At 45.6% G+C, this 26,286-nt stretch overlaps 1 protein-coding gene and 1 pseudogene across 1 annotated transcript; one reads left to right on the top strand and one right to left on the bottom strand.

Annotated features, from left to right (window-relative positions):
* Nucleotides 1-26,286, bottom strand: part of LOC144673362 (uncharacterized) — a 59,426-nt pseudogene that overhangs the window by 11,760 nt on the left and 21,380 nt on the right.
* LOC144673359 (uncharacterized) lies at nucleotides 18,552-24,489 on the top strand. Its single transcript, XM_078535248.1, has 3 exons — nucleotides 18,552-18,925; nucleotides 19,813-19,919; nucleotides 22,933-24,489. The coding sequence occupies exon 3, from the start codon at nucleotides 23,042-23,044 to the stop codon at nucleotides 23,429-23,431; it is 390 nt and encodes a 129-aa protein (XP_078391374.1). The 5' UTR covers nucleotides 18,552-18,925; nucleotides 19,813-19,919; nucleotides 22,933-23,041; the 3' UTR covers nucleotides 23,432-24,489.

Genomic DNA, 26,286 nt, shown 5'->3' with positions numbered 1-26,286 from the left:
ATATGTGCCTAGATCATTGAAGGTGGTGAGAATTGTTAATAAAGCATATAGTATCCTGGGCTTTATTAATAGGGGCATAGAGTACAAGAGAAGGGAGGTTATGTTGAATTTATATAAGTCACTCATTAGACCTCAGCTGGAATACTGTGTACAGTTCTGGGCGCCACATTATAGAAAGGATGTGGACATATTGGAGAGAGTGCAGAAGAGGTTAACAAGAGCAGTTCCAGGGACGAGAAACTTCAGCTATGAGGATAGGTTGGAACGGTTGGGACTGTTCTCCTTGGAGAGAAGAAGGCGAAGAGAAGATTTGATAGGGATGTTCAAAATTATGAGGGGACTGGACAGAGTAGATAGGGAGAAGCCGTTCCTGCTCTTATAAGAATCAAGAACGAGAGGACAGATGTAAAGTGATTTGCAACAGAAACAAATGTGAAGCGAGAAAAAACTTTTTCACAAAACGAGTGGTTCGCATCTGGAATGCACTCCCTGGTAGTGTGGTGGAGGCAGGTTCAATCGAGGCATTCAAGAGGGCATTAGGTGACTATCTGAATAGAAACAATGTGCAGGGGTACGGGGAAAAGGCAGAGCAATGGCACTAGATCATAATGTTCATTTGGAGAGCCGGTGCAGACACGATGGGCTGAATGGCCTCCTTCTGTGCTGATAAAATTCTGCGATGACACAGCGTGAGTGCTGGTCTCTGTAGCTGGTGGCTGCAGTTTCCTCTGAACGGTTAACTGTTGTGAGCTAGAGTGTGGGTGTTGGGCAGAAGCCAGTGTGGATCACTTCAGAGTGATCACTCCAGAGCGAGACTGGGAGGCAGAGCAAGAAGAGCGATGGCCTTGGGAAGATTTTAAAAAAGTGGGATCTGAGAGTCAAAGCGGAGATTTAAAAAGAGCAGGAGCTGAGAGTCAGAGCGGCGATTTAAAAAGTGTGGGACTGAGAGTCAGAGCGAAGATTTAAAAAGAGTGGGAGCTGAGAGTCAGAGGGAGATTTAAAAAGAGCGGCAGCTGAGAGAGCGGAGATTTAAAAAGAGCGGGAGCTGAGAGAGCGGAGATTTAAAAAGAGTGGGAGCTGAGAGTCAGAGCAGAGATTTAAAAAGAGAGGGAGCTGAGAGTCAGAGCGGAGATTTAAAAAGAGAGGGAGCTGAGAGTCAGAGGGAGATTTAAAAAGAGCGGGAGCTGAGAGTCAGAGTGGAGATTTAAAAGAGCGAGAGCTGAGAGTCAAAGCGGAGATTTAAAAAGAGCAGGAACTGAGAGTCAAAGTGGAGATTTAAAAAGAGCAGGAGCTGAGAGTCAGAGGGAGATTTAAAAAGAGCGGGAGCTGAGAGTCAGAGGGAGATTTAAAAAGAGCAGGAGCTGAGAGTCAGAGCGGAGATTTGAAAAGAGCAGGAGCTGAGAGTCAGAACGGAGATTTGAAAAGAGCGGGAGCTGAGAGTCAGAGCAGAGATTTGAAAAGAGCGGGAGCTGAGAGTCAGAGCGGAGATTTAAAAAGAGCGGGAGCTGAGAGAGCGGAGATTTAAAAAGAGCGGGAGCTGAGAGCGCGGAGATTTAAAAAGAGCAGGAGCTGAGAGCGCGGAGATTTAAAAAGAGCGGGAGCTGAGAGAGCGGAGATTTAAAAAGAGCGGGAGCTGAGAGTCAGAATGGAGATTTAGAAAGAGCGGGAGCTGAGCTCAGGGCTGAAAGCTGTGTGAGGCCAGAGTGAGAGTTTCGGGGAGACTCAGGGCTGAAAGCTGTGTGAGGACGGAGTGAGAGTTCCGGGGAGACTCAGGGGTGAAAGCAGCACAAGGAGGTCACGATTCAAAAAGTGACACGATGCAGGGGACAGCTGATTGTTAAGTAGGGTCAGGTGAGTTATTCTACTTTTTCTACTAATTAAACTGCTGCAGTCCAAAAACAAAATAAGGTGAGGACTTTGGACTGGAGTGGAAGTGTTTGCAGTAGAATAAGGCCCCTAGCGTAGTTAGTGTTCTTCAAAGGGAGTAACTAACAAGCTTAATCTAAAGAGAAATCATGGCAGCAGAGCTCGCACTTGTGATATGCTCCTCCTGTACTATGCGGAAAGTAATGGACACTTCCAGTGTCCCTGGTGGCCATGTGTGCAGGAGGTGTGTTCAGCTGCAGCTACTGGCTAACCACATTTCGGAGCTGGAGCTGCGATTATTGTGGACAGCACGTTGAAGTGAGGTGGTCACACCACTGGGAAAGACTGAACTGGCAGGAAGGGCACTAGGCAGAGTAGAGGAATGCAGGTAGTACAGGATACTCCTGTGGCTGCCCTCCTTTCTAACAGATATAACATTTTAGATACTGTTGGGGGAGACAACTTTTCAGGGGAAAGCAGCAGCAGCCAAGTCCATGGCATCACGGGTGGCGCTGCTGCACAAGAGGGGAGGAAGAAGAGTGGCAGGGCTATAGAGATAAGGGATTCAGTAGTAAGGAGAACAGACAGGCGTTTCTGCGGCTGGAAAAGAGACTCCAGGATGGCATGTTGCCTCCCTGGTGCCAGGGTCAAGGATGTCTCAGAGAGGCTGCAGCGCATTCTGAAGGGGGAGGGTGAACAGTCAATGGAAGTGGCACATAATTGGTACCAACGACATAGGTAAAAAAAGGGATGAGGTCCTACCAGCTGAATATAGGGAATTAGGACGTAAATTAAAAAGTCAGACCTCAAAGGTACTGGTGAGAGTAGAAATAACAGGATCTATCAGATGAATACGTGGCTGAAGAAATGGTTTGGGGAGGAGGGAGTCAGATTCCTGGGACATTGGGACAGGTTCTGGGGAAGGTGGGGCCAGTACAACAGGACGGGTGGCATCTGGGCAGGACCAGGACCAATGTCCTCAGGGGGGTGTTTGCTAGTGCGGTCGAGGAGGGTTTAAACTAGAATGGCAGGGGAATGGGAACCTGAGCAGGGAGACAGAGGAGGGGGAAACAAGGATAGAAACAAAAGACAGAAAAGTAAGGAGCAAAAGTGGAAGGCAAAAAACGCAAGGGCGAGAAACAAATGGGATCACAGTACAAAATAAAGCTAAGATGACTAACAAGGTTAAAAAGACAAGTCCAAAGGCATTGTATCTTAATACTCGGAGCATTCGCAATAAGGTAGATGAATTAACAACGCAAATGGGTATAAACGGTTATAATATCGTTGCAATTATGGAGACATGGCTGCAAGGTGACCAAGGATGGGAACTGAACATCCAGGGTATTCAACATTTAGGGAGGACAGAAAAATCGGAAAGGAGGTGGGGTAGCATTGTTAGTAAAGGACTAAATCAATGCAATAGTGAGGAAGGATATTGGCACGGAAAATCATGATGTGAAATCTGTTTGAATGGAGACAGGAAACACTAAGGGACACACAACGTTGGTGGGGGTTGTCTATAGGCCCCCAAATGGTAATGGAGATGTAAGGGAAGGCATTAAGCAGGAAATTAGAGACGCATGTAATAAGGGTACAAGTGTAATCATGGGTGACTTTAATCTACATATAGATTGGCCAAACCAAACTAGCTATAATACTGTGGAGGACGATTTCCTGGAGTGCGTGCAAGATGGTTTTTAGACCAATACATTGAGGAACCAACGAACAAGCAGGCTATCCTAGATTGGGTATTGTGCAATGAGAATGGATTAATTAACAATCTTGTTGTTTGGGTCCCTTGGGGAAGAGCGACCATAAAATGAGAGAATTGTTCATTAGGATCGAGGGTGAAGAAGTTGAATCCGAAACTAGGGTCCTGAATCTAAACAAAGGGAACTTCCAGGTATGAGGTGCGAGTTGGTAATGATGGATTGGGGAAACTTACTAAAAGGGTTGGCAGTGGATAAGCAATGGCTAATATTTAAGTAACATATGCATGAATTAGAACAATTATTCATTCCTGTCTGGCGCAAAAATAAAAAAGGAAAGGTGGCTCAACCATGGCTTAGAAAAGAAATTATGGATCATATTAGACCCAAAGACGAGACATATAAGATTTCCAGAATAAGCAGCAAGTCTGAGGATTGGGAGCAGTTCAGAATTCAGCAAAAGTGGACAAAAAGTTTGGTTGAGAAGGGGAAAATGGAGTATGATAGTAAACTTGCAAGTAACATAAAAAACTGACTGTAAAAGCATCTATAAATATGTGAAGAGAAAAAGATTCGCGAAGACAAACGTAGGTCCCTTATAGTCAGAAACTGGGGAAAGTATAATGGGGAACAAAGAAATGGCAGAAGAATTGAACGCATATTTTTGTTCTGTCTTCACCAAAGAAAGCACAAATAATTTCCCAGAAATGTCAGGGAACCAAGAGTCTAGTGAGAGGAAGGAATTGAAGAAAATCAGTATTAGTTAAAAAACAAGGTGCAAGAGAAATTGATGGGGTCAAAGGCTGAAAATTCCCCAGGGCCTGATAATCTACATCCAAGAGCATTAAAGGAAGTGGCCCTGGAAATATTGGATGCATTGGTGGTCATATTCCAAAATTCTTTTGACTCTGGAGCAGTTCCTACAGATTGGAGGGTGGCAAATGTAACCCCACTATTTAAAAAAGAGGGAGAGAAAAACAGAGAATTACAGACAGTTAGCCTAACATTAGTAGTGGGGAAAATGCTACAGTCTATTGTTAAAGGTGTGGTAACAGAACACTTGGAAAGCATTAACGGGATTAGACAAAGTCAGCATGGGTTTTTGAAAGGGAAATCATGCTTAACTAATTTACTGGAGTTTTTTGAGGATATAACTAGTAGAATAGATATGGGAGAACCAGTGGATGTGGTGTATTTTGATTTCAAAAAGGCTTTTGATGAGATCCCACGTAAGAGGCCGTTGGACAAAATTAAAGTACATGGGATTGGGGGTAATATACTGGCATGGATTGAGAATTGGTTGACAGACCAGAAACAGAGAGTGGGAATAAATGGGTCTTTTTCCAGGTGGCAGGCAGTGATGTACCGCAGGGATCAGTGCTTGGGCCCCAGCTATTCACAATATATATAAATGACTTGGATGAGGGAACCAAATGCAATATTTCCAAGTTTGCTGATGACACAAAACTGGGCGGGGCTGTGAAGAGGATGCAAGGAGGCTTCAGGGCGATTTAGACAAGTTGTGTGTGTGGGAAAACACATGGCAGATGCAGTGTAACGTGGATAAAGGTGAAGTTATACGCTTCGGTGTGAAAAAACAGAAAGGCAGAGTATTATTTAAATGGTGATATATTAGGAAATGTGGATGTACAAAGGGATCTGGGTGTCCTTGTGCACCAGTCAATGAAAGTAAATAGGCAAGGGCAGCAAGCAATTAGGAAGGCAAAGGGTATGTTAGCCTTCATTGCAAGAGAAATGTCTTGTTTCAGGGTGTGTGTGAGAGACATGTCCTTGGCAGAGATAACAGGCCTGTCCTGTGTTTGTCAGCTAGCAAGCTATGGAAGCTTTCTTCATAAGAGAGAGAGTGAGCTATTTCTGTAATATTCCATAAATTTCTGAAGATCTGATAAGGTTATTAGACAGTGATTACTTGCAGTCCATTACTTGGATTGAACTTGTCTCCATTCCTGTGCCGAGGGGATTTCTGTATCCAGCGGGAGGGGTAACATTTGGGAACTCTCGATTCTCCACCAATTCCCATTCCCCTTCTTTCTGGTGGATAATGGAGGTGTCACTGTGAGTAATGTGCAAGTCAGTAAGATTTGTCAGCAAGGATTAATCAGCACTTTCTAATTGGAGATGTTAATCAGTGGAACCTCTCAGACACCGAATTGTCGAGTTCGTACCAAGGATCAATTTAGGATTGAAGTAAAAGTTCAGAATCTTGTTGTAAAGTAATTTCTGATGAGAATTCCTGAATTATGGTGAAAGATCAGAGACAGCGGTTCTTAAAGGGACACTGCAGCTCCGAGAACACAATCAGCTATAGATCCAGAATATTAAACTCCAGACCAGTAACAGGGATTAGTAACATCAGCAGAAACAAACCCCAACTGTCAGAATGAACATAGTTCAATCCTGGATGTGATTAACAGCAGCAACGACAGCAGAATCCAACCCCTGCAGTCACTTGTGAACTCGCTTGTGTTTCAGCAGCTGAGATGACTGAGTGAATCCCTTCCCACACTCGGAGCAGGTGAATGGCCTCTCTCCTGTGTGAACTCGCTGGTGAGTCACCAGGTTGGAAAACTGAGTGAATCCCTTCCCACACCTGGAGCAGGTGAACGGCTTCTCTCCCGTGTGAAGTCGCTGGTGTCTCAACAAGTTGCAAAAATACCCAAATCTCTTTCCACAGAAGTTACAACTGAACGGCCTCTGCTCAGTGTGAGTTTGCTGGTGCTGCTGCAGGTCAGAGGACCCAGTGAATCCCTTCCCACACACCGTGCAGGTGAACTGCCTCTCTCCAGAGTGAACCCGCTGGTGTGTCCGCAGTGCAGATGACTGAGTGAATTTCTTCCCACACTCAGGGCAACTGAATGGCCTCTCCCCAGTGTGAATTCGCTGGTGTGCATTGAGGTTGGATGAAGACCTGAATCTCTTTCCACAGGAAGTACAGCTGAACGGCCTCTCCTCAGTGTGAACTCGCTGGTGCTTCAGCAGGTCAGAGGACCCAGTGAATCCTTTCCCACATACAGGGCAGGTGAACGGTCTCTTTCCTGTGTGAACTGGCTGGTGTCTCAGTAGGCTGGTTAACTGTGTGAATTGCTTCCCACACTCGGAACAGGTGAATGGTCTCTCTCCAGTGTGTAACCGCTGGTGTGTTAGAAGTTGGGATGATTGAGTGAATCCCTTCCCACACTCGGGGCAGGAGAACGGCCTCTCCCCAGTGTGACTGCGTCGGTGGGTTTCCAGATGGGAAGGACAATTGAATCCCTTCCCACAGTCCCCACATTTCCACGGTTTCTCCATGGTGTCAGTGTCTCTGTGTCTCTCCAAGTTGGGCGATCAATTGAAGACTCGTCCACACACAGAGAACACGGGTACAGTTTCTCCCCGCTGTGAATGGTGTGATTTTTTTTCAGGCTGTGTAACTGTTTAAAGCTCTTCCACAGTCAGTTCACTGGAACATTCTCACTTGGGTGTGTGTGTCTCAGTGCTTTTCCAGTCACACTGATGTTTGAAATCTTTTCCCACAGACAGAATAGACAAATATTTCTCCTTCCACAGTCAAAGACGATGATTTTCAGGTCCTGAATCGAGTGACTTTATCAGATCTTGATGTGATGTTTGGTTTGAGTTTCCCGTCTGCAAATTCTCCCCTTCTAATTCTCTGTAAAAGGAGTTTACAAAAGTCATCACTGTCAGTGCAGGATAGAAATTCAGAACAGACAATTCTAGTTTCCATGGAACATTTCTTCCTTTCTTGTTTCCCCAAAACTACAAATCCCCGTCCCACACACTCTCCCTGCTCCCTGAGCTGAAATCCAAACAGAGATTTGGACAATTCTTTCTGTATCTTTTTAACAAATTCCTGCAACTGGTGATAACAATATGTCTGATCATTCACTTCAGTCATTACTCGTGACAAAACATTAATCTGAAACTCCCTGACCGACCATACAGAATAGCAGATGTTAACCTTGTGTCCAAAACTTACTGTGTGGAGATTTAATGAGTGATTGTGAAGGTAGTTTCTCCAAACCTCCCAGGATTTCCTTCCTTCCTTCTCTCCCTCGCTAACTGAGTTAAACCTGGGATCAGTCTCATGGCCCATTCCGGTTCCTGCTTCTCTTCCTGATGACTAATTAACTCCAATTAAACACTGAGAAGACTGACAACACTTTTAATTGGAAAAAATTCTGAGGGACAGGATTAATCTCCACTTGGAGAGGCAGCGATTATTCAGGGATAGTCAGCATGACTTTGTCAGGGGGAGATCATGTCCAATAAATATGATTGAATTTTTCGAGGGTGTCTAGTTGTGTCGATGAGGATAGTGTAGTTGATGTAGTCTATATGGACTTCAGTTAGGTTTTTGACAAGGTCCCACATGGGAAAATGGTCAAGAAGGTAAGAACCCATGGGATCTAGGGCAATTTGGCAAATTGGATCCAAAATTGGCTCAGTGTCAGGAGGCAGAGGGTGATGGTCGAAGATGGCTTTTGCGATTTGAAGCCCGTGATTTGTGGTATGCTGCAGGGATCGGTGCTGGGACCCTTGCTGTTTGTAGTGCACATTAATGATTTAGACATGAACATAGGAGTTCGCAAATGACACGCAAATTGGTTGTGTCGTCAATAGTGAAGAGGAAAGCCTTAGATTACAGGATGATATAGATGGGCTGATAAGATGGCCAGAGAGGTGGCAAATGGAATTTAATCCTGAGAAGTGTGAGGTGATGCATTTTGGAACAGCAAGGGAATACACAATGAATGGTAGGACCCTAGGAAGTACGGAGAATCAGAGGGACCTTGGTGTACATGCCCATCGATCCCTAATTAGCAGCACAGGTAGATAAGGTGGTTAAGAAGGCAGATGGGATACTTGCCTTTATTAGCCAAGGCTTAGAATATAAGAGCAGGGAGGCTATGTTGGAGCTGTATAAAACGCTAGTTAGACCACAGCTGGAGTAGTGTGTGCAGTTCTGGTTGCCACACTATAGGAAGGATGTGATTGCACTGGAGAGGGTGCAGAGCAGATTCCCCAGGATGTTGCCTGGGCTGGAGTGTTTCAGCTACGAAGAGAGACTGGATAGGCTAGGGTTGTTTTCCTTAGAGCAGAGAAGGCTGAGAGGGGACCTGATTGAGGTAAACAAAGTTATGAGGGGGGCATAGATAGGAAGAAAGTTTTCCCCTTAGCGGAGGTGTCAATAACCGGGGGCATAGATTTAAGGTAAGGGGCAGGAGGTTTAGAAGAGATTTGAGGAGGGATTATTTCACCCAGAGGGTGGCTGGAATCTGGAACTCACTGCCTGAGGGGGTGATAGAGGCAGGAAGCCTCACAACATTTAAGAAGTATTTAGATGAGCACTTGAAACGTCACAGCTTACAGGGTTACGGGCCAAGTGCTGGAAAATGGGATTAGAATAGATAGGTGCTTGGTGGCAGGCATGGACATGATGGGCCAAAGGGCTAGTTTCTGTGCTGTATAACTCCATGACCATCTATGACTTTTCCGGTCCCTGCTCCAATCTCCATTTTCCTACATACCAACTCCATCCCTCTCCCTGGGAACAGTCTTGGATTAAGCCAGTCTCTTCACAACTTCGGTGTTACATTTCATCTCAAGGTAAGCTTCTGACCTCAAATCTGTGCCACCACTAAGATCACCTGTTCCAACCTCTGTAACATCACCCGACCTTACCCTGTCTGAGAGCATCTGCTGCTGAAACCCTCATCCCTGCTGTTGCTACCACCAGACTCAAACGGCTATTCCAACACACTTTTTTTCATTCATTCCGGGGATGTGGGCTTCGCTGGCTGGGCCAGCATTTATTGCCCATCCTGTGTTGCCCTTGACAAGGTGGTGGTGAGCTGCCTGTTTGAACTGCTGCAGTCCATGTGGTGTTTGGATGGCTTCAGGTTTACGGAGGGGAGAATGTGGGAGCTGCATTGCGCGGATCTCCCACATTCTTCCCTCTGTAAACCTGAAGCCATCCATACGTTTGCTGTCTGTGTTTTCACTCGCAGTGAGTCCCATTCCCCTAACTCCCCTCTGCTTCCTGACCTGCCTTGGCTCCCGGTCAATAAACAACTTGTTTTTAAAATTCTCATCCTTGTTTTCAAATCCCAAATGAGGGTAGTGCAGTTGATGTAGTCTACATGGTCTACATCTCTCCCTATCTCTGCAATATCCTCCAGCCCCACAACCCTCTAGGATGTCTGCACTGCTCGAATTTTCTATTTTAATCACTCCACCATTAGTGACCATGCCTTCAGTACCCTCATCCCCAAACTCTCAAAATCTCTCCCTCTGTCTGCTACACCTTCCTCCTTTAAGACACTTGAATATTGCTAAAAAAGAGACATTCTGTCACAGCTTTTTATCTTGTACTCATCAGGACAGACGCAAGAACATCAAATTTCAAAGATTATCAGTCAGGCTCATAATGTGACTCATTTATACTTGCTAGAAGCTATATATACTCACACAGAGTGAACTGTCCCCTCCAGCCAGAAGGAACATGACCAGGGCCAGTGGATAATGCGTCTGCCTATGGATCCGAAGATTGTAGACTTGACTACTACCTGTCTTGAGGATACTTTAAGGGGAGGGGGAGGCATAGTGGTATTTTCACTAGACGAGTATTCCAGAGACCCAGGGTAATGCTCTGGAAACCCAGGTTCGAATCGCACCATGGCAGATGGTGGTGATGACCATGAAACCATTGCCAATTGTTGTCAAAACCCATCTGGTTCACTAATGTCCATTCAGGAAAGAAATCTGCCGACATTATGTGTCTGGTCTACATGTGACTCCAGACTCACAGCAATGTGGTTGGCTCTTAAATGCCCTCTGAACAAGGGTAATTTGGGATGGGCACATCCCATCAACAAGAAAAAGACATCGCACCTTGTGTTGAATTAAACAAAATCATGGGGGACAATAACTCCAAGGTGCATTCTCTATGGCAATGACCAATCAGAGCTGATCGGCCAACCAATCCCTTTTCTCATACATTATAAATTGTTGTTCCCTTTGAAATTTGATATTCTTGCATCTGTCCTGATGAGCGCAAGTCGAAAAGCTTCTACAGCTTGTCTCTTTTTTCAGTAATAATCAAATTCTGTTGAAACAAGCGACCATTTAACACTGCTTCAAACTCTTTGCCCAAGCTTCTGGTCACCTGCCCTAATATCTCCTTATATGTCTGGGTGTCACACTTTGTTTTATAATTTCCCTGTGAAGCTCACTGGGATGATTTATGATGTTAATATAAGTTGTTGTTGTTTCTGACTGTTACCCTGATCTCCTGTTTTACAACAACCCATTGATTTCACACCAAACTCTATCTCTGATTTATTGTCCTTCCTGCAGGTCATTCATCCGGGTTAGCAGCCTCTTTGAAGATGGCGGCTATGCATGCGCTCTGTTGGACTTTGCCCTTCACAATGATGGCGGCCGCACATGCTCACAGATACTTATTGCCCCCTAGAAAGATGGCGGCCGTTAGCTAGGGTCTATTTCCGGAAAATAGGCCTCAGCCTTCGTCCATCTAAACGCGGAAACGATGGCTCCTTATTGAGGGTTTGGGGCCGACACCATGAGTTTATGAAGCCTCCCAACCCACCCGTTGTCCCTCTCCATGTTCACAGTTTTACTTTCGGCTCTGAATTCGCACTCGGTCTTTCTAAAACTCGCATTTTAACTCCGCTCGCTCGACCTCACTTACCGTCTGTTCCAACGGACTGCGCATGCTCCATCTCGGAATGACTGACGGCAGCTCCGGACCAATAGGAAGAGGAGGGCGGGCCTGGAGTGCCAAGCGGGTGCCGCTGGTCCTCCAACCAATCGGAATGAATGAGGGGGCGGAGCCGGCTGGGAGTGGAGCATGCGTGGTGCCGGGGGGGGAACCGGTCTGAAGGCGGTCGGGTTGAAAGTCCAGCGGGTGAGAAAGGGCCGAGTGCAGGAGAGGAATGGAGCCGGAGGGTGGACTGGGAGGATTCACAAACACCCGGTGTAGGACTCCAAACCCGGATTACAAACTCCCGGAGCCCAGTTTACACCGAGTGTTTGGAAACTCCTTTTACAGGGGGTTAGAAGGGGAGGATTTACACACAGCAAACTCCAACCCAGAGAAATGTTTGTCTCACTTCAATTTCTATCCATAATTGACAGAGATGGATTTTTAAATAATCTTTTTACAGGATTTTCAATGGGAAGGATTTGCAGACGGAAAATTCAAACCAAACGTCACTTTAACATCTGACAGAGTCACTGGATTCATCAGAACTTGACCGTGGAAGGAAAAAGGTTTGTCTGTTCTGTTTGTCAGAAACGGTTTCAGGTATCGATGTGACTGGAAAAGCACCGAGATATTCAAAATCCAGGTTAGACTGCACCTGAACCACTGTAATAAAAATAAAAACTGCTGATAATACTCAGCAGGTCAGGCAGTATCTGTGGAGAGAAACAGAGTTAGCATTTCTGTTCAACATGACCTTTGATCAGAACAGGAATACTGTGTTCAGTTCTGGGCAGTACACCTTAGGAAGTATAGACTCTATTGGATTTAGTGGATAGTGCAGATTTACCTGAATGATACCTGCACTTCAAAATTTAAATTATGAGGAGACAGTAAACAAATAAGTCCGAGTAATTAGAGTACAGAAAGAAGCCATTCAGCTCATTGAGTCCAGCAAGCTCTCTAGAGCAATCCAGCCTGGCCCATTCCCCGCCTGTATCCCCAAGGCCCTGCAAGTTTATTTCCCTCCTCATCCAAGTTCTATTTTAAATCACCACTCATGTCTGCTTCCATTTGCCTCCTTGGCATTGAGTTCTGGGTTATTACGACTAGCTGTGTAAAAATTCCTGATAGAATCAGGTTCCAGCACCTTTCCAGGTAGGGTGTTCCAGATCCTAACATCTCTCTGTTGGTGCAGAAACTGCTGAACTCGATGTTGAGTCCAGAAGGTTGTAAAGTGCCGAACTGAAAATGAGCTGCTGTCCCTCGACCTCCCATTGAGCTTCATTGGAACAGTGCAAGAGGCCAAGGACAGAGAGTTCAGAGTGTGAGTGGGGCGGAGAATTAAAATGACAAGTGACCGGAAGCTCAGGGTCAAGCTCACAGACTGAACTCACTGGTTTCTCAGCAGTTGTTTGATCAGTTAAATCCCTTTTCACACACGGAGCAGGTGAATGGCCTCTCCCCAGTGTGAACTTGCTGGTGTGTGTCCTGGAGATGATGGTTTTCCCATGCACCAGCTGCCCTTGTATTCTGGGTGCTGTGGGCTGTGAGTTGGGTTGATTCTGTCAACATTCTGGTTGTGTTGCAGATTTACATCGTCCATTTCCCATGCCCCATCTTTCCCTCCTCCCACATAGACCAGAATCTAGTGTAGGCCCAGATCGGGTGGCAGGTTCCCTTCCCTGAAGGACATTAGTGAACCATTTGGGTTTTTATAACAATCTGGCAGTTTTCATGTCACTTTTTCCTAGTGCCGGCCCCACAAATTCCCAGATTCATTCAGCTCAATTTCACAACCTGTCTTTATGTTTTTGTGGTTCTCTCCCACTCCCTTTGGTCTCCTCTCCTCAAATCCTCTCCCTTCAATATCCTGCAAATGGAGTTTACAGAATTATGCACTGTCAGTACAGGATAGAAATTCGGAACAAAGAATTCTCGTTGCTGTGGAATATTTTTTTCCTCTATTTTTCCCCCAAAGCTGCGAATCTCCACCCGACACACTCTCCATCTTCACTCTGCTGAAATCCAAACCCATCGCACGACCTCCACCATTTTTTTCCTCCACTCCCAGTTTTCTCCCTCCCTCTGCTCTGGCTGGGTTCAGTCCTCCAGCTCCTGTGACTCTTATTCAGGTCCTCAGACTGACCCCAGCTGCTGTCCAGTGGCACACAGGAGGGGACTCCCTGTTGGATCTTATTCAGGCCCGGAAGCCACTCGCCCAGTTCCTGACCCTGTGGCGGGTGGTCAGGGAGTGGCCTCCCCGCATTGTCTGAATCTCTGTGAGATTGACAAAGTGGGCTGGAGAAAGACTCAGTTTGAGCAGTACACTGCTGGAGAATGGAGAGCTGGGGATGACCAATAAAGCAACAAAGTTTAAAAACAACAGCGCCCAACATGGGGCTCAAAAAGATTAAGGGACACATGTACTACCAACTAAGCAGGTCAGGTATTTAGAATTTAGAAATGCAATACCCATATCTCTTACTACAGTGAGATAACTCTCTGATTGCATTGGGAGGGAAAGGAAATGACCACCAGAAGACCAAGGACCCAGTGCTTTCCACCCAATCGTCAGTAACATCATTCACAGCTTCTGTGACTTAGCTGCAGCTCCTTCCAAGCATTTTGATCCATTTTCCTCAGGATTTGTTCCTGGATTTAATATTTACCTGCTTTGTGAGCTCATTTTGATAACAGATACGCTTCAATATTCAACACAATTTGAATTGCAAACCTGACGGAGAAACAATGGAAAACAAGTCACTCGGTAACACAAACCCCATGGTGCTCATTTTCAGATTCATAACAGTCAGATTTTCAATAAAATGGGAGAATTTTACAGTGAAAGGATTTAGAAAGTTGGTGTTTCTTCATTTGTGACTCTCTCACTCGGGTATTCTGTAAATGCTGCTCGGAGGTTTAGTGACCGGGATATAATCTACCTGTGTTTTCCTGAGCCTGTGCTCAGTGTATTGGGAGGTTTGGCCCGGGTGGGAGGTCTTGTGTCCCAGGGATGGGCAGTAACCCGCTGATTGAAGCTGCAGTCGCCGCTTTCTGCTGGCAGCGGGTGACTGGAGAGTGCGGGGCCAGAATATTGCTGCTTTTCTGCTTTTCCCTGTCTCACTCACTGTGGAGCTGAGGAAGAGAGAATAATTGATGGGCTTGTTTAAATCTAATAATTTCATGGATTTCTAATGGGTTAGATGAAGGGGCATAGTAGTTCCAAATCTATTCACATTATATTTGACAGAAAAGTAATTTTTAAAAAGTGTTCAAGTGGGAACTCATTGGATAACTGCAGAGCGGACAACATTTTGGCGATATTTTCTTGCATCTCAAATAACCATTGACAGCAGAACTGTGTGACATTGAAAGCTGATGGGGGGGGGGGGGGGGGGGACAGTGAAAAGTGCATCCCTACATGGTTTCGAACCATCAACCTTTTAGTCAACAGGCAAATGTGCTGACCAATTGTTCCACATAAAGTGAGACAAGTTCCAACTGTAAGGTATCCCAACCAGGGTGTGAGTAAGTCAAGTCTTCAAACTGACACTACCCAAATGTCAATAGTTCTGTTAGACCATCTCCCTTCGAGCCTTTCGGTGTTTTGTCTGTTACCAAGTATTCTGATTGTCCCGAAGCCGATATTAGGTTTGAATTCCTGATGTGCAGTAACAAGAGTCCTTTCAAAACCTCAGATCAGTTAATTTCACTGATAACATCAGAGTCAATGTTCCAGCGTCTTAAAGAAGGGAAAGGTACCTTGACTGTCTCTGGTCAGTCGGACAGTTCACCCTTCATTCGCACTGGATTCCATTCCTCGAAGGGATTTTCTTTTTCATCTTGAGTTCCCTGACCACATCTGGCAGCATCTTTGGATTGAGAGGCATAATTAACAGTTCAGATGCAGTGCAGTTCTCATGAAAGGTTACAGACCTGAAATGAAAACTTCCTCTCTCCACAGAAGCTACCAGATCTGCTGAGAATTCCAGCATTTTCAGTTTTTCTTTCAGATATCCAGCATCTGCAGCATTTTGCTTTTCTTTAACTGTTTAGTGCTACGAATGTGGAACCCATTACCAGAAGGCGTTGAGATCCATGCCTGAGCTGAAACTGTACAGGTAAACTCACACTGTAAACAGATCATTCACGAGCTGGAAATGGAAAGGGATTCACTCTATCATCCTATTTACAGATATAGCAACACAGTCTCACCTGTGCAATCCCATTCAGATACTTTACGTGAGCAAAGGGGTTTATTTAGTTTTCCCACCTGTTAACAAGAGGGCAAAACATACTTGACCTCATCCTCACAAACCTGCCGGCCACAGATGCATTTGTCCACGCCAGTATCGGTAGGAGTGGCCACCGCACAGTCATTCTGGAGATGAAGTCCCGCCTTCACATTGAAGATACCCTCCATCATGTTGTGTACTACCACTGTACTAAATGAGATAGATTTCGAAGATGTAGCAAATCAAAGCTGGACCTCCATGAGGCGCTGTGGGCCATCAGCAGCAGCAGAATTGTACTCGAACACAATCTGTAACCTCATGGTCCAGCATATCCCCCACTTGGCCATTACCATCAAGCCAGGGGACCAACCCTGGTTCAATGAAAAGTGCAGGAGGGGATGCCAAGAGCAGAATCAGGCACACCTAAAAATGAGGTGTCAACCTGGTAAAGCTATAACACAGGATTAATTGTGCTCCAAATAGCATAAGTAGCAAGTGATAGACAGAGCAAAGCAATCCCACAACCAACGGATCAGATTAAGCTCTGTAGTCCTGCTACATCCAGTCGTAAATTGTGCTGAACAATTAAACAACTCACTGGAGGAGGAGGCTCCACAAATATCCCCATCCTCAGTGATAGAGGAGCCCAGCTCATCAGTTCAAAAGATAAGGCTGAAGCATTTGCTACAATCTTCAGCCAGAAGTGCTGAGTGGATGATCTATCTCGGCCTGCTCCGGAGGTCCCCAGCATCACAGATGCCAGTCTTCATCCAATTCGATTCACTCCACGTGATAGCAAGATATGGCTGAAGGCAATGGATACTGCAAAGGCTATGGGGCCTGACAATATTCCGGCAATGGTACTGAAGACTTGTGCTCCAGAAAATGCCGCACCCCTAGCCAAGCTGTTTCAGTACAGCTACAACACTGGCACCTACCCGGCTATGTGGAAAATTGCCCAGGTATGTCCTGCATACAAAACGCAGGACAAATCCAACCCGGCCAATTACCGCCCCATCAGTCTACTCTCAATCATCAGTAAAGTAATGGAAGGGGTCACTGACAGTGCTATCAAGCAGCACTTGCTTAGCAATAACCTGTTCACTAACGCCCAGTTTGGATTCCGACAGGGCCACTCAGCTCCTGACCTCATTGCAGCCTTGGATCAAACATGGACAAAAGAGCTGCACTCCCGATGTGAAGTGAGAATGACTGCCCTTGACATCAAGACCGCATTTGACAGAGTCTGGCATCAAGGAGCCCGAACAAAACTGGAGTCAATGGGCATCGGGGGAAAACTATCTGCTGGTTAGAGTCATAACTAGCACGAAGAAAGATGGTTGTGGTTGTTGGAGGTCAATCATCTCAGCTCCAGGACATCACGAAGGGAGTTTCTTGGGGTAGTGTCCTTTGCCCAACCATCTTTAACTGCTTCATCAATGACCTTCCTTCCACCATAAGGTCAGAAGTGGGGATGTTCACTGATGATGCACCATCACGACTCCTCAGATACTGCAGCAGTCCATGGCCAAATGCAGCAAGACTTGGACAATATCCTGGCTTGGGCTAACGAGTGGCAAGTAACACTCACGCTACACAAGTGTCAGGCAATGGCCAACTCCAACAAGAGAGAATCCATCCAACGGCCCTTGATGTTCAATGGCATTACCAACACTGATCCTCCATTGTCAACATCCTGGGGTTACCTTTAACCAGAAACTGAACTGGACTAGCCATATAAATACTGTGGCTACAAGAGCAGGTCAGGGACTAGGGATTGTGCGACGAGAAACGCATCTCCTCACTGCCCAAAGCCTGTCCACCATCTGCAAGGCACAAGTCAGAAGTGTGATGGAATGATCGCCACTTGCCTGGATGAGTGCAGCTCCCACAACACTCAAGAAGCTTGACACCGTCCAGGAAAAAGCAGCCCTCTTGATTGGCATCACATCCACAAACATTCACTCCCTCCACCACCGACGCATAGTAGCAGCAGTGTGTACCATCTACAAGATGCACTGCAGGAATTCACCAAGGTGCCTTCAACAGCACCTTCCAAACCCACAACCACTACCATCTAGAAGGATAAGGGCAGCAGATAGATGGGAACACCAACACCTGGAAGTTCTCCTCCAAGTCATTCACCATCCTAACTTGGAAATTTATTGCTGTTCCTTCAAAGTCGCTGGGTTCAAATCCTGGAACTCCCTTCCTAACAGCACTGTGGGTATACCTACGCCACATGGACTGCAGCAGTTCAAGAAGGCAGCTCACCACCACCTTCTCAGGGGCAACCAGGGAAGGGCAATAAATGGTGGCCCAGCCCTTGAAGCCCAAATCCCATGAATGAATAAAAAAACCTCCAACTTTAAAAGTTCAAAGGATTTAATCCACAACCAGAGCGCTGCTACTGCAAGACACGGTTTAAATGTGCCATGTATGGGAGGAAAAGAATCACAACCTCACCCCATCTGCTGAGACTCCATTGAGTTCAGATCTAAATGTAGGGGTTTGTTCTGCTGTTCATTACATCCTGGAGAAAATTATGTTGAATGCCAGAACACTTCAGTCGCTGGATGAATTGATTCAATTGAACAATTTTATATCATGACTCTACGGTATCCATCATGTTCTGATTATACGACAGAGTTGATTGCACATTTTCACCTTTCAATGGCGGAGGGCTCACCCAGCATTCGCTGCGGGACAGAATGTGCCCTATCCACACAGCAGCTCCCCGCACATGCGCGTTGCGATGTGTTTCATGAGCATGCGCAGTGCTGGTCTGTGTCCGAGGCTGCTCAGAGCGGGCGAGAGAATGTCGCGCGGAGCAAACTAACAGAGTTAGTGGGTGTGTGAGGAGGAATGAAGCCAGCGGAGTGGGCAGGGAAGATTCATAAAGACACAGTGCAGGCCGCAGACCAAAATAACAAGGTACCGGTCTTGTGTTTAGAGAGAAAGGGCCGAAAAAGTCTGGATTTTTCCCTTCGCCAGGCCCGGGGTAATGGCCGCCATTTTTATAGGGGGCAATGTGCAACAGGGCGCATGCGCGATCCACCTGGTCAAGGTAGCAGGAGGAGACAATATTGTGCATTTCTATCCTTGTCTGACAGGGATGGATTTTGGAAACTCCTTTTACAGGGGGTGAGAAGAGGAGAATTTACACACAGCAGACTCAACCCAGGAGTAATGTTTGTCCCTCCCCAATTTCTATCCTGGACTGACAATGATGGATTTTGTAAACTCCCCTCACAGGCTATCAGAAGATGAGGTTTTGCAGATGGGAAATTCAAACGAAAGATCACATCAGAGTCTGCAAGAATCACTCGATTCATCAGGACCTGGATATTATCGGTCTTTTCAGTGTAAGCATTGACACCACTCAGCGTGTAAAATTTGTTCCTCACGTCCTCCCTGTATATCTTGCCCAAAATCTTTAAACTTTGTCCCATAGTCCTTTTACGATCAGTTAATGGAAACAGTTTTTCTTTAACTACCTCACATAAACCTCAGCTCCCTCACATCCTTCATAATGTGTGGTGATCACTGGTTTGCACAGACCCAGATGTTCTGTGTCCGTGTGTGTGACATCATCACACATCGACAATTACACAGTGACATCATCACACATTGGTAATTACATGGTGACATCACCCCGCTCCCCGGGTATTTCCTCAACTGGGAGATTTTTCTCTGACTCCATTGCTTCTGATATCTTTCAGGCTGCAGGCTCCAGCAGGAGAGTTTAAAATTGAAAACTGTGAAATTGTTCCAGAGGTGACTTTTTTTCACCATTTAGCTACAACTTTGAACTTTTAGTTAATGTTCGGTCATCTGTGAAAGGTTTCACGGCCCTGGGGCTGGTGTGACTCCTTTACTGTGGACCTGAATCCATGTCCCTCTATTGCCCTGTTTCACCTCTGCCCTCTCTGATCACCTCTCTGCCATTGTTTAACTTGTTCTGTCTTGAATAATGGGTGTATTATAGCTCTGTTTAGGATTTTAATGTTACTTCTGCCAACTGTGTCTAAATGTGGTTTCCACCGCTGTCCATCCCCCGACCATGCGCGGCTGTCTTACCAGCTTTATCTTCCCACAGTATCTTTCATAGCCAGGAATTGTTTTTCCTGCACTATAGTCCATTTCTGCTCCACTTCTGAGCTTATATTGACCATCAGATTCAGCATCATTTTTATTCCCCGTAATTCATTCCGCACACCCTGAAACATTAACTCTGTTTCATTCTCCACAGATACCAGCAAATATTGCCAATCCCCAGCTGCCTGTGGGGAAGATGATGTTTGACCTTCTTGAACCGCTGCAGTCCGTGTGGTGAAGGTGCTCCCACAATGCTGTTAGGTAAAGAGTTACAGGTTATTCACCCAGTGATGATGAAGGAACAGTGATATATCTTCCAAAACAACAACAACAATTTGTGTTTATATCGCACATTTAATGTTATGCAGTTCTCCAATACATTTCACAGAAACGTTAGAAAACCAGGTTTGACCCTGAGCCACATAAGGAGATATTCAGACTGGTGACCAATAATTTGGTCAAAGAGGTCAATTTTAAGGAGTATCCTAAAGGATGCTAATGAGGTGGAGAGGTTTAGGGAGGGAATTCCAGAGCTTGTGCCTTGGAAACTGACAAGATGGTAATCAGTGATGCAGTGATTAAAATCAGGAATTCTCAGGAAGTCAGAATTTGAGGAGCGCAGATATCACTGGGAGAATTGTGAGGCTGGAAGAGGCTACAGAGATAGGAATGATCATAACCGTGGAGGAAAACAAGGATGAGCATGTGAAAATTTAGTTGTCTCTGAAATGGGTGCCTTCAAATCATCTCTATAGTTTGTGGTAAAAGTAGGGAAAATCCCAAGAAATTCTATAAGTATATCAATGGGAAGAGGGTAACTAGGGAAAGAGTAAGGCCCATTAGGGACCAAGTGGGCAATCGATGAGTGAAGCCAGAAGATATCGGTAGAGTGTTGAATGAATACTTCACATCCATCTTCACCAAAGAGAATGAGGATGAAGGTATGGAAATTGGGGAGAGAGACTGCAAGGTTCTTGAGCAAGTTGATATAGGGAGTGACAAGGAGATGTTGGCAGGCTTAAAAGTGGACAAATCTCCAGGTCCGGTTGATTTGTGTCCCAGACTGCTGAGGGAGGCAAGGGAGGAGATTACAGGGGCTCTGACCCAAATTTCTAATTCCTCTCTGGCCATGGGGGAGGTGCCAGAGGACTGGAGAACAGCTAATATGATTCTGCTATTTAAGAAGGGTTGTAGAGATAAGCCAGGGAACTACAGACCAGTGAGTCTCACATCAGTGGTAGGGAAACTATTGGAGAAAATTCTGAAGGGAGAGAATCTCTCTCCACTTGGAGAGGCAAGGTTTGATCAGAGATAGTCAGCATGGCTTTGTCAGAGGGAGGTCATGCCTAACAAATTTGATTGAATTTTTTGAGGAGGTGACCAGATGTGTAGATGAGGGTAGTGCAGTTGATGTAGTTTATATGGATTTCAGCAAAGCCTTTGACAAGGTCCCACATGGGAGACTTATAAAGAAGGCAAATGCACATGGGATACCGGGTAATTTGATAAGGTGGATTCAAAATTGGCTTAGTTGTAAGAGACAGAGGGTGATGACAGAAGGCTGCTTTAGTGACTGGAAGCCCGTGTCCAGTGGTGAACCACAGGGATCTGTGCTGGGTCCCCTATTATTTGTCATTTATATAAATGACATAGCTGACTATGTGGGGGGTAGGATTAGTAAGTTTGGGAATGACACCAAGATTGGCCGGGTGGCTAACAGTGAGGTTGAGTGTCTTGGGCTACAGGAAGTTATAGATGGGATGGTCAGATAAGTGGCAGATGGAATTTAACCCTGAAAGGTGTGAGGTGATACACTTTGGAAGGAGTAATTTGACAAGGAAGTATTCAATGAACGGCATGACACTAGGAAGTTCTGAGGAACAAAGGGACCTTGGAGTGTGTGTCCATAGATCTCTGAAGGCGGAGGGGCATGTTCGGGTGGTGAAAAAGGCATATGGGACACTTGCCTTTATCAATCAAGGCATAGACTACAAAAGTAGGGAGGTATTGTTGGAGTTGTATAGAACCTTGGTGAGGCTGGAGTACTGTGTGCAGTTCTGGTCGCCACATTATAGGAAGGATGTGATTGCACTGGAGGGGGTGCAGAGGAGATTCACCAGGATGTTGCCTGGGATGAAACATTTAAGTTATGAAGAGAGGTTGGATAGACTTGGGTTGTTTTCATTGGAGCAGAGAAGACTGAGGTGCGACCTGATCGAGGTGTACAAGATTATGAAGGGCATGGACAGGGTGGTTAGGGAGCAGCTGTTCCCCTTAGTTGAAGGGTCAGTCACAAGGGGGCATAAGTTCAAGGTGAGGGGCAGGAGCTTTAGGGGGGGATGTGAGGAAAAACCTTTTTACCCAGAGGGTGATTACAGTCTGGAATGCGCTGCCTGGGAGGGTGGTGGAGGCGGGTTGCCTCACATCCTTTAAAAAGTACCTGAATGAGCCCTTGGCACGTCATAACATTCAAGGCTATGGGCCAAGTGCTGGTAAATGGGATTAGGTAGGTAGGTCAGGTGTTTCTCACGTGTCGGTGCAGACTCGATGGGCCGAAGGGCCTCTTCTGCACTGTGTGATTCTGTGAATGGCTGTGGGCCAAGCACTGAGCCTTGCCGTACCCCACAAGTAACAGCCTGCCATCCTGAGAATGAGCCATTTATTCCTACTCTCTGTTTTCTGTCTGTTCACCAATTCTCAATCTATAGCAGTATATTACCTCAATCTCATGTGCTCGAATTCCGTTTACTGACATCCTGTGTTTTGTTCAGTAACCTCCTCCCTCTGCCTCTCCCACTCGTCTCTCTCTTTTTCTGGCCCTCTTGTCACGTAGAATTCTCCAGCCCATCGAGTTGTGGATGCTCCATCATTGAAAAAATTTCAGGCTGCGATGGGGAGATTTTTGGTCTCTCAGGGAGTCGAGGGATATGGGGAGTAGGCGGGAAAGTGGAGTTGAAGCCCAAGATCAGCCACGATTGTATTGAATGGTGGAGCAGGCTCGACGGGGTGTTAGGACTTCTCTTGTTCCTATTTCGTATGTTCTTATAGAGGCCAGAGTCTTGTATAGGCCCAAACCAAGTGGCAAGTTCCCTTCCCTGAAGGACATTAGTGAACCAGTTGGGTTTTTATGACAATCCAGCAGTTTTCATGGTCACTTTTTCCTCGTGTCGGCCCCACAAATTCCCAGATTCATTTAGCTCAATTTCACAACCTGCCTTTGTGTTTTTGTGGGTTCTCTCTCACTCCTTTTTTCTGTTTTAAATCAATTTCACAGGGTATTAGAAGGGGAGGATTTTCATTCAGGAAACTGAAACCAAACATCACATCAGGATCTGACAGAGTCGCCCAATTTATCAAAACCTGAATATCATCGGATTTTGAACATGGAAGGAAAAAGCACCGTTCACAGTGGGGAGAAACCGTACACGTGTTCTGTGTGTGGACGAGGCTTCAGCCGATCATCTGGCCTGTCGAGACACAAGCACAGTCACAGCGGGGAGAGTCCGTGGAAATGTGGGGAGTGTGGGAAGGGATTCAGAACCCCATCTGAGCTGGAAACTCATCGGCGCAGTCACACTGGGGAGAGACCGTTCACCTGCTCCGAGTGTGGGAAGGGATTCACTCATTCATCCAAACTCCTGAAACACCAGCGAGTTCACACTGGGGAGAAACCTTTCAAATGCACAGACTGTGGGAAGTGCTATAAAAGCTCCTGGGATCTGATGTCCCATCAGCGTGTTCACACTGACGAGAGGCCATTCATCTGCTCTTAGTGTGGGACTGGGTTCAGGTGGTCATCTCAACTCACTGCACACCAGCGCACTCACACTGGGGAGAGGCCGTTCACCTGCTCTCAGTGTAGGGTAAGATTCACTGATTCTTCCACCCAGCTGACACACCAGCAAGTTCATGAGTAACGACAGTGATTGGTTTTTGCTGTTAATCACATCCAGGACTGAACCGTGTGCATTGGGATCTGATTCTGCTGATGTTAATAAACTCCATCCCAGTTATGGGCCTTAATATTCCGGCTAAAAGTCAAATAAATCAGCTTTGACCGGCTTCAGCCCATCATCTGGCCTGTCGAGACACAAGTGCAGTCACTCTGGGGAGAAACTGTTGAAATATAGGGACTGTGCGAAAGGATTCAATTACCCATCCCAGCTGGAAATTCATCGACACAGTCACACTGGGGTGAGGCTATTCACCTGCTCTGAGTTTGCGAAGGGATTCACTCATTCATCTCTCCTGCTGAGACACCAGAGAGTTCACACTGGGGAGAGACCGTTCACCTGCATCCAGTGTGGAAAGTGCTCTAAACTTTCTGGGGAAATTATCTCCCACCAAGATTCCAACACTGAAGAGAGACCTTTTAAATGTCCAGGCTGCGGGAATTGTTATAAATGTTCAGGGAACTGAGGAACCATCAACGCGTTCACACTAGGAGAGACCGTTCAATTGCTCTGAGTGTGAGAAGGGATTCGCTCATCATCCCACCTGGTGAGACACCAGCAAGTTCACTCTGGGCAGAGACCGTTCACGTGCTCCGTGTGTTGAAAAGGATTCACTACCTCATCCCACCCACTGAGACTCCAGCGATTCACAAGTAACTACAGTGATTGGGTTTTGCTGTTAATCACATCCAGGACTGAACCATATTCATTGGGGTCTGTTTCTGCTGATGTTAATAAACTCCAGCCCAGTTATAGGGGTTAATATGCTGGATAAAAGTTAAATAAATCAGGTTTACATGAAATATACTGTGTGTCAAATCTTTTTGATATCTCTTTGACAAGAAAGTTCCTTTTGAAGGTCTCTCCCTCAACCCTGTCTCCTCTATCCTCACTAACAACAAGTGTGAGGAACCCATGGAGCTTCTTTGTCACTAAGATTGAGACAATCCGATCAGCTGCCTCTGCTACTTCCCTCCCTTCCACTAACCCACCGGGACAAACTGTCTGTAAAGATCCCCCTTGTCCGAGCCCTGAACCCACATCTTTCTCCAGTTTCTCTCCTATCTCCCTCATGCCCTCTCAATGCTCATCTTGTTGATGAGGCCCAACTTCTGCTCCATTGACCCTATTCCCACTAAACTGCGGATCACCCAACTTCTCCATGTAGCTGATATTGTTAATGGTTCTCTCTCTTTTGGTACTGACCTTCTCACCTTTAAATCCATCACCATCAACCATCCTGATAAAAACAATTTTGACTCCACTGTCTTTGCAAACTACCGCCCCATCTCCAACCTCCCCTTCCTCTCCAAAGTCCTTGTACTTGGTGTCCCCCAAGGATCTATCCTTGGCCCCTCCTATTTCTCATCTACATATTGCCACTTGGTGACATCATCCAAAAGCACTACATCAGTTTTCAGATATGTACTAACAACACCCAGTTGCATGTATAATCAGTGTCCTATTATATTAATAATCAGGATCTAATGACACGAATAATCAGTGCCTGATTACATTCATAGTCAGTGTCCTATTACATTATTAATCAGTGACCTATTACAAAAAGAATCAGCATCATATTACATTAATAATCAGTGTCTTATGAAATTAATAATCAGAGTCCTTTTACATTAATAATCAGCATCTAATTACATTAATAACATGATTCCAACTGCATTAACAATTAGGCTGCCTATTGCAGCAATAATCAGGATGCGAATACATTAATAATCAGAATTATTTCAATGAACTATCAGATTCCTATTGAATCAATAATCAGGGTCCAATTACATTATAGTCATTTGCTAATTGTTTCAATAATCATGATCCAATAAGATTAATAATCAGGATGCTAATATATTGATAATCAGAGTCCAAACACAATAATCTGTTAATAATCAGCCCCACCCCCCACACCCAACTCCTGCTCAACAATTCTCACACCCCTCAACAAATTTCAATCTGGGGTCACATGAAGCTGAGTCATTAAAATGGAGTCACACGGGGAAAAATTTTGGGAAGCAATGATTTAATCCAATCCCCTTCTCAACTTGAAATGCACAGGTCTCATTACTTATCTCATCATTCAATGTCATACCTCCCTGTTCTATCTCCCTGACAGAAGTTATTATTATTCGTGTTGATCAGGTCTCGTTGTGGGTTCTTGTTCTCAGTACTGGTGTCTGTTTCACTTCATTCTTCATCCTGAAACTGTCATAGATTCTGCCATGAACCTGTACAGTACACGGCCTGTTGTCATGAAAGGAGTGGATGATACTGAGCAGCTTTGGTGGACAGTCAAGTTTTTCTAATGTCTCCTACAGTCCTGCCCTGCTGATGGAGTTGAATTCTTTAGTGAAATCTAGTAAAGTAAGGTAAAGAGGTTTATCCTGTTCCCTACACTTTTCTTGTAGCTGGCGTATGGAGAAGATCATGTCCACTGTAGATCTGCCAGCACAGAAACCGCACTGTGCTTCTGGATACACTCGCTCTGCAAGTAGATGAAGCCTTTCAAGCTTGACCCTAGTGAAGGACGTCCCTGTGATACTGAGGAGTGAGATGTCTCTGTAGCTGTGGCAATCTCCTCTGTCACCTTTTTTTTTGCACATTGTGATCATTCTTGAATTACTCATGTCCTATGGAATGGATCCTATCTCCCAACAGAGAAGGAGGAG

Source organism: Cetorhinus maximus, unplaced genomic scaffold (genome assembly GCF_964194155.1).
Source record: "Cetorhinus maximus unplaced genomic scaffold, sCetMax3.hap1.1 HAP1_SCAFFOLD_353, whole genome shotgun sequence".
In the NCBI taxonomy this organism is placed as follows: domain Eukaryota; kingdom Metazoa; phylum Chordata; class Chondrichthyes; order Lamniformes; family Cetorhinidae; genus Cetorhinus; species Cetorhinus maximus.
Note: the sequence above shows the minus strand (reverse complement) of the source record. Positions and strands in the feature narration are given on the sequence as shown.